Here is a 17,141-nt window from a genome sequence, read left to right as displayed (position 1 = left end):
CACCTTCTTTAAATAGATGGATTCTTTGCTTTGCACGTGGAATCCATTTCTTCTATAGATCGATGCATTCACGCAGTATTATTAAGATTTTTGGTTTACCGAATAAAGCAGCGTCATAAAAGAATATACGTTCTGAAGATACTGGAAACAAAAATAAACGAGACATTTTTTAAAAAGGAAAAAAACGATAGTAATTCCTAATTTCCTACGAAAAAAATCAACATTTTATAGGCAGAAGTTTGCGCACACAATCATTTTTCTTTGAAAGTTTATGTAAATCCCAAAGCATACAAGTGGAGCATGAGGAGAGTATTTTTGAGAGGAAATAATGTACCTTCCTCAGTGTTCCTTTCAAAATTTGTAATATCAATCAAAATTGGTCGAACCTCTTAAACGACGGTATTGTACGTATTAATTAAAGCATGGATTCAATCGTGTTTCGATAGGTGAAATACTCTGAAATAAACCAATATTAAATTTACCGAAACATAATTTTCCAGAGTCAGTTTACGGATTCGCCCCGCTTCGAAAATCACCGGCTTTTGAGATCGCATCAAAATGAACATGAACACCTTCGAATCGACACCGGACCCATTTCTAACAAGTTTCATGTGCTCAGAATAAAGAATGTCTGCAGTTGATTCACACTGTAAGAAACAAAATGGAGAGTCTTATTCACTTTCGATAGTCTCAGGGTCTGATAAATATGACTTTTTTTTTCTTCGTAAACAATTACATAATATGTTATAACTACAGCACGTCTGTATGTTTGTGTTACACCCCATTGGGGAAACTACCCAGTCCGGAGACTGTGCAACTTTTTTGAAGACAGCGGGCTATTGTTGAAATTGATAGACATAGCTATAGACAAAGAAGACAAAAAGGATATGTAGGAAGCTATTGGTGGAAGCGGCCGGTTGCAATGGACAAAGGAGTTATAGGTAATGAACTGACTATCGGCAACCCACTAGAGACCCTATAGTCAGACCATCATTTACCCCCTTAGTCTATAAGAACCGCACGCAAATTAACCAAAAAGATCGCTCCATACTAACTAGGTATGTCCTCTTTGTCTAAAGCTTTGTCTATCAATTTCAACAATCAGTCCACAAGTTACCACCGGTATACCCAGTCCGGGCGCTGGATAACGATTTTGTCCATATCGTGAACTGGCCAGCCAGTCCACGGACTGACTCAAAAGTTTGATTTTTTTTTAATATTTTTATTTACTAGGCAATTTTTTGTACATAATAATGTAGCGCTATAACTGGACAACGAAAATAGATGCCTTTAGACCCGTTCTACACTTCAAAAGTTGAATTCTCAAAGCTATTATCGAACCTGAGTAAATTTTTACTAGAGGACATGTAAAAAATTGCACACACAATAAAGAGTAAAGTTCTCTAAAAATTACGCCGACGGGCCGTTAATTTTAAATGCAATCCATGCGCTAATTTGTTTTGGTTTTCATTTTGATAGTTTTAAATCCCGTTAAAAATCTCGAGAAATGTTCGTCAGAAATCGATCAATGTCCCCCACTCTTCAAAACTGGCAAATTTTGATGATTGATTCGTCTGAAGGACCAGTAGATGAGGTGCGACGAGGTGTACTTAATGACGGAACAGTTTACAGAACGCAGGAAAATTCCCACGATCCCTCGAGGATTGCAGACTCCCGTCGTATGTGCACGGGTCGGATATTGTGTCCACTGCACCGCGGGTGGTGGGTCTGATACGGAGAAATTACAACGATAAAGCGCGCACCGTGCAGTGCGCGCAATGCATGAAGTATTTCTACAGTCGTGTAGGCGCTAATACGCGCGTCGGGCCAACTGACCGACTGCACTGCATTTGGCGCGATGCGCGAAGTATTCATGCAGTCTTGCAGGCGCCAATATGCGTCCGACGCCGGGTGCACCGTGTGTGGTGCGATTATTCGAACTCGCGTTAAAATAATCGCGGCATCGAATAATGGGACCTTAAAGGCCCATGTTGGGTTTCGACACTTCAAGAGCATTCCAGCGTTGCCTCGTTTTCCCCGATAAAATAATTTTTCCATTCTTCGGTTACATTATTTGGTCAGCGTACGGATTGCAGCAAAGCTTAACTATCGGCTGACTGGCGCACAATCAAGACTTTAGACCGGTTGGACCGCGAGGTGGCTGCCCAATTTACGGACTGGGCAAAAACATCGGTCGGTTCGCGGACTGAGCTCGAGCTTGAGCTATTGAGCTTATCGAACTCAATTTGTTTGGAATTTTGCATGGAATTTTCAAGCATTTAATCCTTCATTTTTACTGAATTATGTTGCTTTTATTGCTTTTATACTTACAGCCAAAGTAACTCTTGAAGACATGTAGTAAAAAAGGAATATGTGGAGCGAAGGAATGACGATAACTGTTGTCGTCTGGGCATGACGGTCGGGCGCCTGAAGCATTCAATCAAGTATTATGTAATTAAGTTAATATATTAGTAACAAATGAGAAAAAAAAACCAAAGAAGTGGCCCGAACTGTATGTAACAAGGTGGATAGATGGTGTGGACCCAGCTCCATTTCTCCACCTTGTTCCAAGGTCTGGTTGAATTAGCATTTTCTTTAATGTAAAACCTTTATTGAAACATGTCGCACACTTCTTTCAAAGTACTACAAAATTTTTAAATCAGCAATTTTATTTTTTCCGTGAAATAGATCTCGTCGTTTTTTCAATCAGCGCAATTCGGATACATATTTCTCGGACATCATACGACGAAATTCGAAAAACCGTTCATCACGTTGATGATGAAAGAAAAGAAACCCCCTCTCATTCATAGAATTTCAAAACTCTTGCATTTTATTATACATTTTATCTAAAGAATATTATCTATACCTTAAATATTTGCCAAGAATTTTCAGGAAATACTCTTGGGATTCTGGGATTCTGGGATTCATTAATAACAACGCAAGAAAAAGGGGCAACTGGATTCGATTGAGTAAAAATGGTAAACTGGTACATACTTTTACATCTATTTCAGTAATATTGAGGGAAAGCAGTCACCGGGGGGGGGGGGGGGGGGGAGGGAGGGATGCAAAACCAGCGGGTCGATTGTTGAATATATATCGAATGACCTTGATCGATAAAAAGCATTGCCAAGATAGGGATTTATCGATATTGAATGACCTTGATCGATAAAAAGCATTGCCAAGATATGGATTTATCGATCGAGCTGACTCGATAACGATTCAATAATCGACCCGCGTGGTGATATGATTAACATGATTCGCTGCTCTCAAGATTTTGTATAATAGAGTATGATTTGTGTATTTTAGTTATCTACACTTGTAAATAGGATGATGGCTTGTAGCGAAACAAATAATTAAAACTGTTTACGCACCACGACGAATACAAACGAACTGAAAGCGACTGCCACTATAGCTCCAGTGTACATTATTAAAAGCGTTTCTCTTGTTAATGATTTCAAACCATCTGCCACCCTGAAATTTGTACGAGCATCAGTTTTAAATTGCTCACCATTGATTAGGTATACATCGCTCTGTTCAAATTATATGTAGTTCTTTTGGCCCTTTTTTCATACTGCAGAACAGGATTCACTGTTCATAGATCAGCGAGCGTGGAACTGTTATGAGAAATAGCTTTGCACCATGTCATTGGCCGTAAACGTATAACCGCCACAAATAGCATAAACAAGTAACAAGTATCGCACACACATATTATATTTTACAGCTGCATACTTTTTTTACATCGCATTTTTGTCTTCCTACATATGTGTAATGCTTTTGGTGTCATAAGCGCCTTATTAAAGATGGTTTATGAAACGTCTTTGTTTTAGTGGCAAGTATTGAACTCCTTGAGGGTAGTGAATTTATTTTCACTCACACTTTATGTCCAAAGACTGAGGTATCCATATCAATAAAATGCTTGCGAAAAGATGTTCCTGAATGTGGGTATTAATTCAAGATCAATATCTCAGACCTTTTCGGTCGAGCGAGATTTGAATGAGCTTTTCGGCACAAAAACGACGTTATGAAGTCGCGATTGCTGCTTTTTTCATGCCCTGCATTTTTATTGAGTTATTTTCATTATAAAACTTCAGTGGTTCAATATGTAATAAAATGATGTTTGATTAATAGTATAGTTATTTCATAACATTCACAACTTGCGTTTTTATGTATGGAAAGAGAACTTCTCGAATCAATGTATTCCTTTCTCAGTCATGGCCAGGCTGCCCTTGGTAAAAATTTGCGATAGGAGCTGCGTTTCAAAATACCATAGGAGTTCCTATAGCCGACTAAAGAAGGCTATTGAAAATCATAACTGACTGTAGAAAGCGGAGCAAATCATATAGCCGAGCTATACGAAGCTATAAAAAAGTGTACAGTCGGGCTATAGTTCCTATCGCCGGGCTTTACACTTTATCGCCATTGGCTATAAAAGGCTAGAAGAAATTGTGTAGAAATTCGTGAGCTTTGGAAATCATTAGGTACTTAAGTTTGATACGGAACTACCTTAATATTTACAAAACACACATTATATTTTCCTTTAAAACATATTTTTTTTTTCATCAATTAAAATGAGAATAGTCCATACAGAGTGTGAAAACATTTCAAAATCATGAGTTGAAAAACGCTGACTCCAAGAGATTAAATATTAGAGCCTAACACAAAGCGGAGCGGCGACGCACTGGCGCCTACAAACCTAACAGGGATACTTCACGTATTGCGCAATGCGTGAAGTATCCCTGTTAGGTTTGTAGGCGCCAATGCGCGTTCCGCGCTCTCTGCCCGCCCGCCGCGCCGCAGCGTGCCACGGCGTCTGAAGCAACTATTTCACACCAGAGGTATTGCACAGTATCATAAGAAATTGAAGGCGCTCCAACATATTATGAATGCATCTTCAAAAGTACGGAGCTTTCCTCGCAAATTAAATCGAGATACTACGGCACAAAAAGAGAGCGGTAGTCCAAAAACTAACTAAGTCCTAGTATCCGTATTTCATAACGTTTAGCATAAACTTTATCGTCTGGTTGTTGTTTAATTGCCATCGGCTATAAAAGGCTATAAGAAATTGTACAGCCGGCTACAGAAGCTATTGGAAATCTTACAGCCGGCTTTAGGTCTATAGTATTTTGGAGCACACATTCTACTGCCAATTTTTACCAGGGGCTTCCTGATCCAAAGTTGCGGTACCAGGGACGTTAGTTTAACTTCGTCAGCCTTCTAATATTCTTCTTGAGAATGAAAGAATGAACGCTATGCTGCCGGCCTCAGGAAAAACGCCATTAGTCCAATCAAGACTTTGCATTTTGCTTCCACACATACTGTTCTATTACGAGAAAACCTGATCACTAAGAAACTTCGTTTTGTAAATTCGAATTTTCACTGGCACGACACAATTATTTTAGAATGAAAAAGGATAAATGGACGTATTTCTACCAAACAGACCTATGTGGAGGTGAGAAATATGGGGTGTGCTCTTGGAAGCTGCATAAGAAGCAATGTAAAAGTGGGCGTGGTTCCTTTTGAAGAATTGGAAAAGCGGGATATTGCATTCTATCAAACAGACCTATGTGCCAACTGAATGCGGGAGTCATGAGCCGCGGGCAGGGCAAGAGAGCCTTGTGGACAGGGCTCATGAGTTAGATGAGTCGCACGACGATCTCCCGGCGGAGCGAGGTCTCCTTCATTGCCGCTGACGTCACTGGCGCTTTATTATTCTCATCTACTCTTACGCAAGAGAACTAACGAGCACACCCCATATTTCTCACTTCCACATAGGTCTCTTTGGTAGAACTACGTCCAAATGGTCGTAAATGCGGTAATGAAACATTTGTCAAAAAAAAAAAGCTGAACAAATCTAGAACGGAGCTACGGCGTTTTTGCTGAAGACGGCAGTATGACCATGTTTCATAGGCGAATCCAGACACTTCGAAAGGGAGGGGCGGCAGGGGGTCCGTTGGGCTCCTTTCAGAAAATTTTCGAAATTTTATAGATTCTGCTTAACTGCAGTTAGAGCCAATTTGTTACGAATAAATTACTAAATCTGGGCGTCCTTCCTCCTTCTTTCGTCCGTTCCTTCCTTCCTCCTTACTACTACTACTTTCTTCCCTTTTCCTTCCCCCTTTTTTCCTGTAAACGGGGGAGGCATATCGACGGTGAAACTACCAAACCACGTATCTCGTTTGCGGTCTTTAAAAATCTACGCTCGCATTTTATTTTTTTGAAGTCGACCAAATCAATATCATTCCTTGAAATTTTCACGGAATTTTCTCCGCACAAAGAGGAAAAATCACAGAAATTTTCAAGACTGGATGTTAAGTAGTTTTTCATTTAAAAAATAAAGTATGACAGGAAGTCTGCGACGTCGCAAACCGAGATACGTGGTTTGGTAGTTTCACCGTCGATATGCGCTCTCCCATCCCCCTGCGATCATGTTTTTACAAAATAATTAAGGTGTGGGTGTCAATTTCGGTATTACCTGTAAAGTTTTTGATGTTCGTTGATGTTCAGAACCAATCTTGCCACATTCCATCGTCGATTGATGTCTTCCAAGTGCTCTGAGTTGACTTTAGTTTTACGTTGACCTGCGCGCCTTGGCCTATTGAAATCAAATCGCGCGTAGAATATGCCATTTAGTTTGAAGGCTGCCTCCAACGTGCAGAACATACCCAGGAATATAGTCGAAAAAGTTGACAGGAGAATGCAATAGTACGCAATACAGGCGCACATTATCACGTACACACAGAACCCAGCATTGGTAGAAGACTCGAAAGGAACTGTTACTTTCATCGGGTAACCGATCTGACCTTTTCTTCCATTCAAGAAGTGATATCGAAAAATCGGATAGAGTGCGTAGGAAATGAAACAAAAAAATGAACTAATCGATAGAGAATAGAAAATGAGGTGCATTTTTTTCTCGCAATGGGTCAGAACCTCGATACCTGCGGGGGATCGGACATTCCTTTGGTAATGCATCCACTTCTCACCCATCTTGTAGCACATGGCTGTGAGCTTCCTCCCTCGCAGAACGTAGAAAAGGCACATGCCTTGAACGGTGAGGAAACAGGCGAAACTACCCAAACGCTGGAAAAAATCATAAAGTGAGTTGGCGCCTACTATCATACCGATTGTGAGCAAAGCTGAGCAAAACTGTAAAAACACGCAAAGGAGAGCACTGGCCCAGCGCTTCGTCCGGCTCCTGTCTCGGGAATAGCCAGCCGCTAAGTCATGAAATATCTTGTTTACTCTCACCAAAAATGTATTTTCCACGCCTGCTGCTTTGCGCCCGAGAAATCCTTTTTTCATGCTCATTCTTCGCGAGTGAGGCTTTTATCAATAATGACTTAGAATATTTGAATGAGTCAGGAAGCTCCTTTTCAAGTTTTAATTTGTAACATTTCTTTCATCCTTGGGGACCTGCAATAAATCAGAATATGTTTTGCTCTGAGTCAAAGTGCTCGCTAATTACAGATGTTAATAAATATTGTGCCCTCCAATTCCGTTTTCAGCCAAATTTAACCCTTTGAGGGCGGAACCAATTTTGGCAGAAAAAAATATTCGTGGGCTTGTTAAATGAAAAATAGTCTATACCGTTTTAGGAAATTGTCCGTTAAAATTTTCAGTAATAGGTTCCTGAAAACTTTTGACAAAATGTTTCGATTTTTTTATCAGCATTTCAATTTATAATGATACCATTTAATAAACACGCTATTCATCCACTATACAGAACGTGAAAAAATCGGCCAGGAAAAATAATTTTAGTTCGATCATTTTTTAGAGAGGCGGAGATCCAAAAGATTATTGCTTGTAAAAGAGAAAAATGGTACATTTTTCCGTTGATAAGTAATGATAATCGGAAAAACAAGAATTTGAAAGTACTCAAAACACAAAATAAAATCACAACCTACATTAATTATTTCTAATTTTCGGATTTCCATTTCCGGCCGAAAGATCCAACCGATCGATTTTTATTCGATATTATAGTGTTTGGCTCAATCGTTTATTTTGGGTGCTTTAATGTAAATTTTTTCTATTACTCTCGTGCACTTCAAGCAATGAACACAGATACAATCATTTCAATGATCTTATGTCTCAAATTGCACATTCATATCGAACTGGAGGAAAACTCAAGAATGCCGGTCCTATTTTCCCTACCTCACAAACATTCTCTTCTTTTGTTCAAGTCCCTCTCCCTTTCAGGGCTGCAGGAAGTTCTTCGGTGCAAGGTTTCACCAGCAGACCATAACTATAACCCTACGCACCATTATACAGCGTGGTGGGATACATTTCGGCAGGAAAAATTCCACGGTCGAGGAAATTTTGGCAAAAAAATGTACGCAGTCTAGGTAATATCAATAATACAATGACCGCAGTTTTAGTTTTCTAAACAAAATATCGGTTTGCGAGCAGTAGGTAACTAAGACATTTTTGTTAAAATGAAAGCGGATCCAGCGTTTTAGCAAAAATAACGCACTTTTAATAATTTTAATTCGCTGAAGCCACGAATTCGCATCATTCCGTGCACTCGACGAAGCGCCTTCAACATCGTGGAAATACTTCAAACGCTACACCGTCACACACATACATTCCGATGTGCAAATTGCCTATACTATGCCTGCAGGGTACACAGTGTTAGGAGCCGTACTTCCATAGAGCGAGTACGATCGAGCACATTCAGCACACCTGTTCCCCTCTTTCAGAAATATAAGTGAATGATGAAAGTGAGAAACAAATAAGTACTGAGATAAAACAAGTAGAGGGCGAAGAATTCATGAATCGTAGGATACCATAAAGGGTTAAAAATAACAAGGTACTTAAGGGGTCGGAAATTAAAACTTTTAAAGTAACACCAGTGTATTGTAAGGTTTTCAACCAAGTTTAATCTTTGACACTTTATTGCATTTTTGTATTTTGCCTACGGCCAAATAATATACTCTCAACGCTCCTCCTATTAATCCTTTTCTCTCATAACCGAGAACAGGTAGGATGCGCCCTCTGTATTATAGAAGTTTTACAATGAAAAGAATTGTTGGAACCCGGTGATGAGATGGGCCTGTGCACAATAAGACTTTAAGGTCATAAATTCCCAAAAAGTAAAAATCTGTGTTGTTCAACATCTTACCTGTGAAACGACTTTCTTAAGTTAAAAGAAAGAAAACATCGGGAAGCGCCTCGCAATAATCTCTGACACACTACGTCATCGAATATATAAACCAGATACACGCTTATATTCACATTAATTTTGATTTTTGACATGCTGGATAAAATTACCATTTTCGAACGATAAATAGAAAAATTTAGAGGAGATAAGGGGATTAGAAGAAGTTATTGAATAACGAAGACCTTAAAAATTGTTGTAAATACAATTTTTCCCTCCATTTTGTGGCCTCCATAGTCTCTAAATTCGGTCTCTCTCGTAATTTAGTACCTCAATTAATCATAACTCCTGATTTTATCCTGTCATAGGTATAAATATGTCCATAAGTCCTAAAACACGTGTCTATTTTACATCCTAACAAAGGCTGAACCTTGATGGACAACGCGGCCCTCAAACAGACCTTCCTCTTCAATGAGATTATTTTTTAAAATATGTTTTTTTTAGAATCCTTCGAGAGAAAGATCCGTTTTTACGCAGGGACATTGCAAAATATCCACACACGTGAGAACAAAATATGTTGAAGACCTCTCTTTTTAAAAATAAGAAGTTTCATGAACCGAACGAAACCACCGAAATAACTTTACTGCCACAACTTTGGAAATATCTTCTCCTTTCTCCTTTGCAGTCAATGTGTAAATAAGAATTAGAGTGTGGCCTTAACCCGCTGAATTATACTCACCCACATAAAAGTACACGGGGATATTTCCGTCCATGCTGATGAAATACAGTCGTAATAACTAATACCAACTCCTGTCAAATTCACCTTGGGTTGAAGGGTGATGACACAGAGTCAGCCACAAATGAGTGTTTATTCATGTCTGGGGTGCGAAATAAGGATATTTAATTGTAACACATTTATAGTAGAGGTTGCGTGGGTTAGTTTCACACTTTCGGGAGAGTCACGCAACTATGTGGCCTAGGTATGGGGATAAATTTCTCTTAATTGGCTTTGCCAAAATTGCCATTAATTATACTCCAATCCCATATAATATTTGATTTTTTTTATGAAAGCTACAATCTTACTTTTAATGAAAATGAAATTTTTAATATAGCAACCGAAACCTTCAAAAATGTTTTTCTTTGCGCTTCGGCCTTCTTGGTGTCCTCCATTAAGTTGAAAATGCAATTTAACATGTGAAAATCTGTCATTATTGCATAGGTTTTACAACAAAATAATGCAGCTCGAAATATGATAATATAATCCAGTCTTTAATATATGCCAATAAACTACAAAAATAAAACAGATAATTTGACACATTGGCTCAGTTTTCTTGAAGCATAACATGGAATGTTTTGCTGACAATGTGTGCCATTCAGCTGCAACTTTATATGTAAACATAAAAATCGTAAGTATCTGAACACATATCTCTTACTAAGTCATGTTACGCTACGCTATGTTAAGTTACTTCAATTTCGCCATTCACGGAGGGAGACATCGTCCGATTATTTATGGACCTCAGCAACATTATAACTGAGAATATGTGCTGTAGTATCTGGAACAAATTGAAAACAAACCATTTAGAGGATCAATATGCGTAACTGCAAAGACGACTTATTTTTAGAATTATTGCACGCAACCGCACCCTCACCATTTCCATTCTTAGACCCTCTTCTACAAGATCTTCAATGCTTTTATGTACCATTCCCTTGAGGATATTAGTGCTAGTTTGTGCACTAAGTGCACTCACCAAAAATCCCCCCAAAAAGGGTAAAAATCCTATCGAGATTCAGTTCTTGTATCTGGCAGTCTTGACGTCATAGCTATCGCATTTTACCATAATTTTTGCGAATCAGAATTTATAGAATATTTGAGTATTTTTGCTCTAAATTTCAAAGGTACTTCAGCGAGTTTAGGGGGTCTTAACCCTTCCTGACATGACTGTAATATTTCCCTCAAAATCGTTATTTTCGATCAATTTCTGGAATTTTCTATCTTTGAACCTCCCATGAGACACTTTTGACCTGAGACTCGCCTCCCCGTGAAAAATGTCTGACTACGACACTGGAAAGAGAATTTAATACCTCCCTGAGCTGCCCTAGAAATTTTTCTTACAAAACATTGTAAGGACCCTACTTTTACTCCGAGCCCTTTCATATTCATGAGCGATTTCGACTCTCTAAAATGCAATCTTCTTTTATCCCTCAAATTGAGATACATTTTATCAAACTTTAGCATTGAAAGTAAATTACCGAGACAAATCTCATGAGTGAGAGATGCCAAATTTTCCCAATTTCGAAGAAAACCGGTCTTTGTAATCTCCTCATGATGAATAAAAACGTCTTTGAATCTATTTTCATCAGCGCAGGCATTCGCATGTGACAAAAGTATAGGCGGTCTGCTGTAAATTGACCCTGTAATTTGGATATACATTTAGTTATTAGATGACATGTATTATGTTAAACCATTGAATTTAGTGTTAAGCTAAAAACTAAATTTTCGGCTAAACTGGCATTGACAAAAACCTTCAAACCTTCTGACCTTCAAAATCCGGGCCTTGTTCAGTGCATCCGTTATTATTCTTATTACCGTAGACAATATGTAAAAGTACGATAAATACCACTCATTGGCGGATCCAGAAAATTGGCAACATTGTCTTTTCTCCATTCAAACTTATGGAAATGTATCGGAAATGTATCTATGAAGGGGCCAGATGCTCCAACAAGAATCGATTATTTAGCATAGGTTTAAATGGAGGAAATCCGGTGTTGCCAAATTGCTTGATCCGCCTTTGATACTACCAAACTTCTGAGATACCCGAATTCATTTTTGGCAGAAATTTGAAGACAAGTGACAAAATCTTTAGCCAGGAAAAGGGTTTTGCACCAGGAGCAGTTACTGCTAGAAAGGAAAAGTTAGTATATTTTTTGTTTCTCTTTGTTGTCTAATGGCGCCCGTTTAAAGTTTAATAGCACTAATAACACCATCAGACGTTACTCCTGTACTCACGCTTTTCACGTTGCTTTTAGGAAGCTCACGGCGATCCGATAACGTTGGATTGTATAAACCACTCAACCGTCGCAGGCCAAATAAGTTCGGCTTGGATGGTTTTTCTTAAACATGTACCCTTATTCACAGTGGTGTTACACTTACGGCGGTTGCTGATATACTCGTAGCCTTGAAGAAGAAGAGAAAGTATATACCAAGAGGTATGAATGCCATCGCTATCTGATAGTAATGATGTGCTGGATCCTGGAAGTATAAAATTCCATCCTTATATGAATTACATTTTGCAATAAGGAGCCACTATTTCTAGCTAATTTTAGAAACAACATATGTGCCATTGGTTTCCATATGCAGACATGTGTTTTTATGGAAGAGCCCGAGAAATGTAATTAATATGGCCTCTCACGATCATGTTAGAGTTTCAAAAAAACGTAATGAACACAATGAATTCTGAACCCGAACACTGACTCCTCAACAGAATAAATACAATCACTTTGTCTTTGAAAGGTTCGCCAGAATATTTTTGCGCTTTCCACGAACTCAGTGACATACGAATGTACAAATTTTCGTTTTTGCAGAGAGTTGGTACACCTTGTCCTGTTGATTTAATTATATTTCGAGGGAAACAAATGAAAAAACAACAGCAACAACAGCGCGGGCGCAGTCTCGCAGTAATAGCGAATCGAAGACTCATTTTTATATTTATTTTTTTGTCTCCGGTTGATAATGGAATTGTACCTATTTCGAAACGGTCTGGGGTTTTTTTTTATTTGCACCTCTTTTGCAGCCTTTTCTCAAATTGTGTTTGTTATTCTATCACTGGTTTTGGCTGATTAAGTTGTTTCTTCATTCCTGAAACCGATGAATATTTCCACTTACATTTGCAGTTAAGAACGAAGCGAGTGTGGTTACAGTTATGGTTCCCATGTGCAAAACAAGAAATCGTTCATTCATCACATGTTTCAATTCCATGGCAGCTCTGAAACAAGGATCACATTGATCATCGATCGGGAACATTAGTAGTCTACTGAATAATTATAAATCCAAAGAAATAGAAATGAAACTTTTGCGTCCTCTCTTAATTAAGCGACTTGATTAGAAAAAGCGACAAAATGCAAATTAATGAAAAATAATTTTAAAAAAAATAAAAAACATTATGGACGTAAATCGTAGGCAATCACCAATTGCCGGCAATTTGCAAGGCGTTTGCTTGTTTTTCGATAAATCGCAATAGTGCGGATCAGCATGAAGTTTGACGGTGATGAATTTTAAAAGCATGATCGTTTGAAGCGCCTTCATTATGTGTGATACTTTACGCTTTGCGGTGGAGTTAGTTTAGTTGCCTGTCCGATCTAATCCCGATCTTAGATCATGGATTTCACAACCCGCTCTCCTAACTCTTAAGTGTCTCTATTTACTACCACATTTTTACAGAGGAAAAAGCGTTCATTCACATTAAAAGCAAAATAATTCCCACTTCAATGTTGTTTCTTTATTTCTCAAATTTATATTTTTTCTATTTATTCACTAGTGGAAATGATCAATAGTTTTTTTTTCTGGAGCATGATAATTAATGCCACTTGTAATTTCCGATACCTATTCTAAAATGTAAGAGGCAGATCTTACAGCTTGTCATGCAGCTTAAAAACATCAAACTGAGGTCAAATTCCCATTTTTTTGGTCAAAAGGCCAAAATGTTTGCACTTGCCACTTCTTTTTACGGTTGAATGGGCATAACTAAACTCAATTTTCTAAATTTCCTTTTTGAAAAAGAGGGCTTTAATGACACACTTAATTACACGTATATTATTGGCTAAAGTTGAAATATGCGTCGTATCTTCATCGGAACCCTATTAAAAATTGGCGATAAGAGCTGCGTTTCAAAATACCATAGGAATTCTTATAGCCGGCTAAAGAAGACTACAGAAAATCATATATCTGGCTGTAGAATGCGGAGAAAATCATACACCCGGGCTATACGAAGCGATAAAGAATTATGCAGCCGGGCTATAGTTCCCATCGCCGGGCTTTGCACTTTATCGCCTGGCTGTTGCTTTTTTGTCATCTATTATAAAAAAGGCTATAAAAAGTTGTGTAGAAATTCGTGTGCTTTGGAAATCATTAAGTTTGATACGGAACCACCTTAATATTTACAAAACACACGTTATATTTTTCTTTAATACATATTTTTTTTCATCAATTAAAACGAGAATAATCCATACAGGATGTGCAAACATTTCAAAATCATGAGTTGAATAACGCTGACTCCGCCAGATTAAATATTAGAGCCTTACACAAAGCGGAGCGGCGACGCACTGGCGCCTACAAACCTAACAGGGATACTTCACGCATGGCGCAACGCGTGAAGTATCCCCGTTAGGTTTGTAGGCGCCCGCCTGCCGCACCGCAGCGTGCCACGGCGCTTGAAGCAACTATTTCACACCAGAGGTATTGCACAGTATCATACGAAACTGAAGGCGCTCTAATATATTAGGATTGGCAGGCATCCATCAAAAGTACGGAGCTTTCCTCGCAAAATAAATCAAGATACTACGGCCCAAAACGAGAGCAGTAGTCCAAAAACTCACTAAGTCTTAGCATCTGTAATTAGTGACATTTAGCATACACTTCATCGCCGGGCTGTGAGTTGCTTAATCGCCATCGGCTATAAAAGGCTATAAGAAATTGTGTAGCCGGCTATAGAAGCTATTGGAAACCTTACAGCCGGCCGTAGGTCTATGGTATTTTGGAACACAGATTCTACTGCTAATTTTTAACAGGGAACGTTTATAAAATCTCGGATTACGGTTTACTTTTTACCAGGAAGCTAACCAATAGATTTTGCTGAAAGCTTTTGTAGATATTTTTGATTGAAGGAGAGGAATTCATAGAGAATTTCAAAAATTATTGTGGATTAATTCTCTATTTCAGGAAACGAAGGAATTCATGCGTGAAAATTTGCAAAAATTTAAGCGAATGTACACTCTTTTCGACTTCAGCCACCGGAAAATACATCCAACCCTCGTCATGGAGTGGATATTTCGACAGTAAAACTCTGAAACCGCGCATCTCGGTTTTCAACTCCCTGTTATGCTTCCTTTTTTAAAACGGAAAACTACTCAACGCCTCCCTTCAAAACTTCCATAATTTTTCCTCTCCGAACGAAGAAAATTCTGTAAAAACTTGAGTAATTTTGTCGCTTTGTTCTCCCAAAGGAAGCATAAAATACAATGGAACCGAGAATTTTAAGACGTCGCAAACGGGATACGTGGTTTGGGAGTATCATCGTCGATTTACATACTTATTTGTGGTATCTCAAACACACACCTGAGCCATTGTTGATGTCGAACGAAGGATCTTTTCAAATCAAGGCCGAGCTGAAAATCGGTCATGGTGACAGAGTATTTATCAGCAGTCTTCCTGTTCGCATAAACCCACCGATTTTCATAGGCTCTGCACATGAAAAGACTGGTCAAGTGAAGTCCCGCATCCAAAGTACAAAGCATGGACAAGTACAGGGCATTGAGATTGATGATGATGAAGCAAGAGTAGCTCAAACAGGCGACGGCGATGACGTAGATGCAGATCACCGTCGAGTGATCCGTGTGCTCGAGGAACTTGGCCATTTTGAAAGGGAGTCCCATGCGTCTGTTCTTGCTCGTGGAGGTGAAGAAGAGAACGATGGGCGCCGTGGCGTAGCCGATGAAGATGGCAAAGGCTCCGCTATTGAGGAGCGGGACGATGATGCGAATGCTCCAGACGCACTTTTCGACCCGGCTCTGTTCTCTCAGGGTCCGGACGTTTTGTATCGCCTCCAGCCATAGGGATGCCAGCTTGCTCACGATCGCGTTGAAGGCTTCGCCACGCAGAACGAAGAGCAGAGCGTAGACTTCGATGGTGAGGAAGCTCACCAGGTTGATGCTCACGTCGCAAAAATCCGAGATGCTCCGGACCCCGGCCAGAGCGATCATCACCATGATGAACCCCGTGCTGATTTTTAGGAGTGTCAACACTGCCCAGTAGCCGAGACGATCCACGACCCCTTGACTCTTGTAGTCCCCGCTTATGAAACGGCAGAAAGCGTTGTAGCGGTAAATGAATGGACGCTTCACGCCCTCTTTTTCGTCCATTGTCCTGAATTTGTCCCACCACGAATGTGGCTTTTGATTCTTCCCCAACGGTTAGAATATTATACTGTGGGTCAGTAACGCGCTAGTCACAGAATCTTATTACGATGGAATTAATTTGTCGATCAGCAAAAAGTAATGAAATCTTTGAAACGCCAAATTTCTACGTCGGATATTTACAGAGATATCGCGCATCTCGAAAAACAAGGCTTCGACATAATTCGCTACGGGAGTGCATAAAAGCCATAGTTTCTTCCATCTTGGATGCAACAATCAGTGATGGACACTTGTGGCATAGAGAAAAAAAAGGAGGTGTTTGCATTTCGGGCATCTTGGAATTTTTCATAGAGTATCTATAGCTTTGATGACGTCATTGGGTACAGCGACGTTTTTATCCTGTCGATTTTCTTGGAAATGGTGTAATTTAAGGGAAAAAGTCATTCTATAAAAAGTGCTTGAAATTAAATAAAGAGTTGATTTAAGTAAAAAAATCGGACATTATGGTCCGTTTTTACAGCGTCAACATTACCCTCAACGAGCGTCTTGTTTACATTGATGACGTAGGTGGGTACAAATCCTCAAGATGCAAACACCTCCTTTTTTTTCTCTATGCACTTGTGGTACTGAATGCTCGATGTAAAACATTATGACACCAAGGTTGGAGAGACCATGCGATTGGGATGCTGGCCATTAGGAACCCCAAATCTTAAAATTTACGGACCCCATGACACTCGAAATTCCAGGCGGAGGGCCTTTCTAAATCCGCGGTGGATGACGTCAAAAACCCAACTTTTCAAAGGGCGATATCTTCGTGATCTTAGAACGTAGAAAGTTGCGATTGGACAGGTCTCATTATCCTTAGCTAATCTACAAGAATCAAGCATCAAAACACGATTCTGTGTCCAGCGCAACTGACCCA

At 39.3% G+C, this 17,141-nt stretch overlaps 2 protein-coding genes across 3 annotated transcripts; both read right to left on the bottom strand.

The window, feature by feature from the left end:
* Positions 1 to 301: 301 nt before the first annotated feature.
* On the bottom strand, positions 302 to 7,354 carry LOC109031637 (uncharacterized). Of its 2 annotated transcripts, none has more exons than XM_019043267.2 (2): positions 6,473 to 7,354; positions 302 to 647 (listed from the first exon to the last, which is right to left on the bottom strand). In XM_019043267.2, exons 1-2 carry the CDS (start codon positions 7,303 to 7,305, stop codon positions 608 to 610), a joined length of 873 nt encoding a protein of 290 aa, XP_018898812.2. In that variant the 5' UTR covers positions 7,306 to 7,354; the 3' UTR covers positions 302 to 607. The 2 variants fall into 2 exon arrangements, 1 of the variants encoding a protein (XP_018898812.2); XR_011900892.1 differs by lacking the exon at positions 302 to 647 and adding an exon at positions 3,366 to 3,471.
* A 2,998-nt stretch (positions 7,355 to 10,352) lies between these two features.
* LOC109031597 (uncharacterized) lies at positions 10,353 to 16,834 on the bottom strand. The gene is made up of 5 exons (XM_019043188.2): positions 15,423 to 16,834; positions 12,975 to 13,074; positions 12,243 to 12,341; positions 11,342 to 11,503; positions 10,353 to 10,644 (listed from the first exon to the last, which is right to left on the bottom strand). The coding sequence occupies exons 1-5, from the start codon at positions 16,223 to 16,225 to the stop codon at positions 10,549 to 10,551; spliced, it is 1,260 nt and encodes a 419-aa protein (XP_018898733.2). The 5' UTR covers positions 16,226 to 16,834; the 3' UTR covers positions 10,353 to 10,548.
* Between the last annotated feature and the right edge of the window lie 307 nt (positions 16,835 to 17,141).

Source organism: Bemisia tabaci, chromosome 1, assembly GCF_918797505.1.
Source record: "Bemisia tabaci chromosome 1, PGI_BMITA_v3".
Lineage (NCBI taxonomy): Eukaryota > Metazoa > Arthropoda > Insecta > Hemiptera > Aleyrodidae > Bemisia > Bemisia tabaci.
This window is presented reverse-complemented; position numbering and strand designations above follow the sequence as displayed.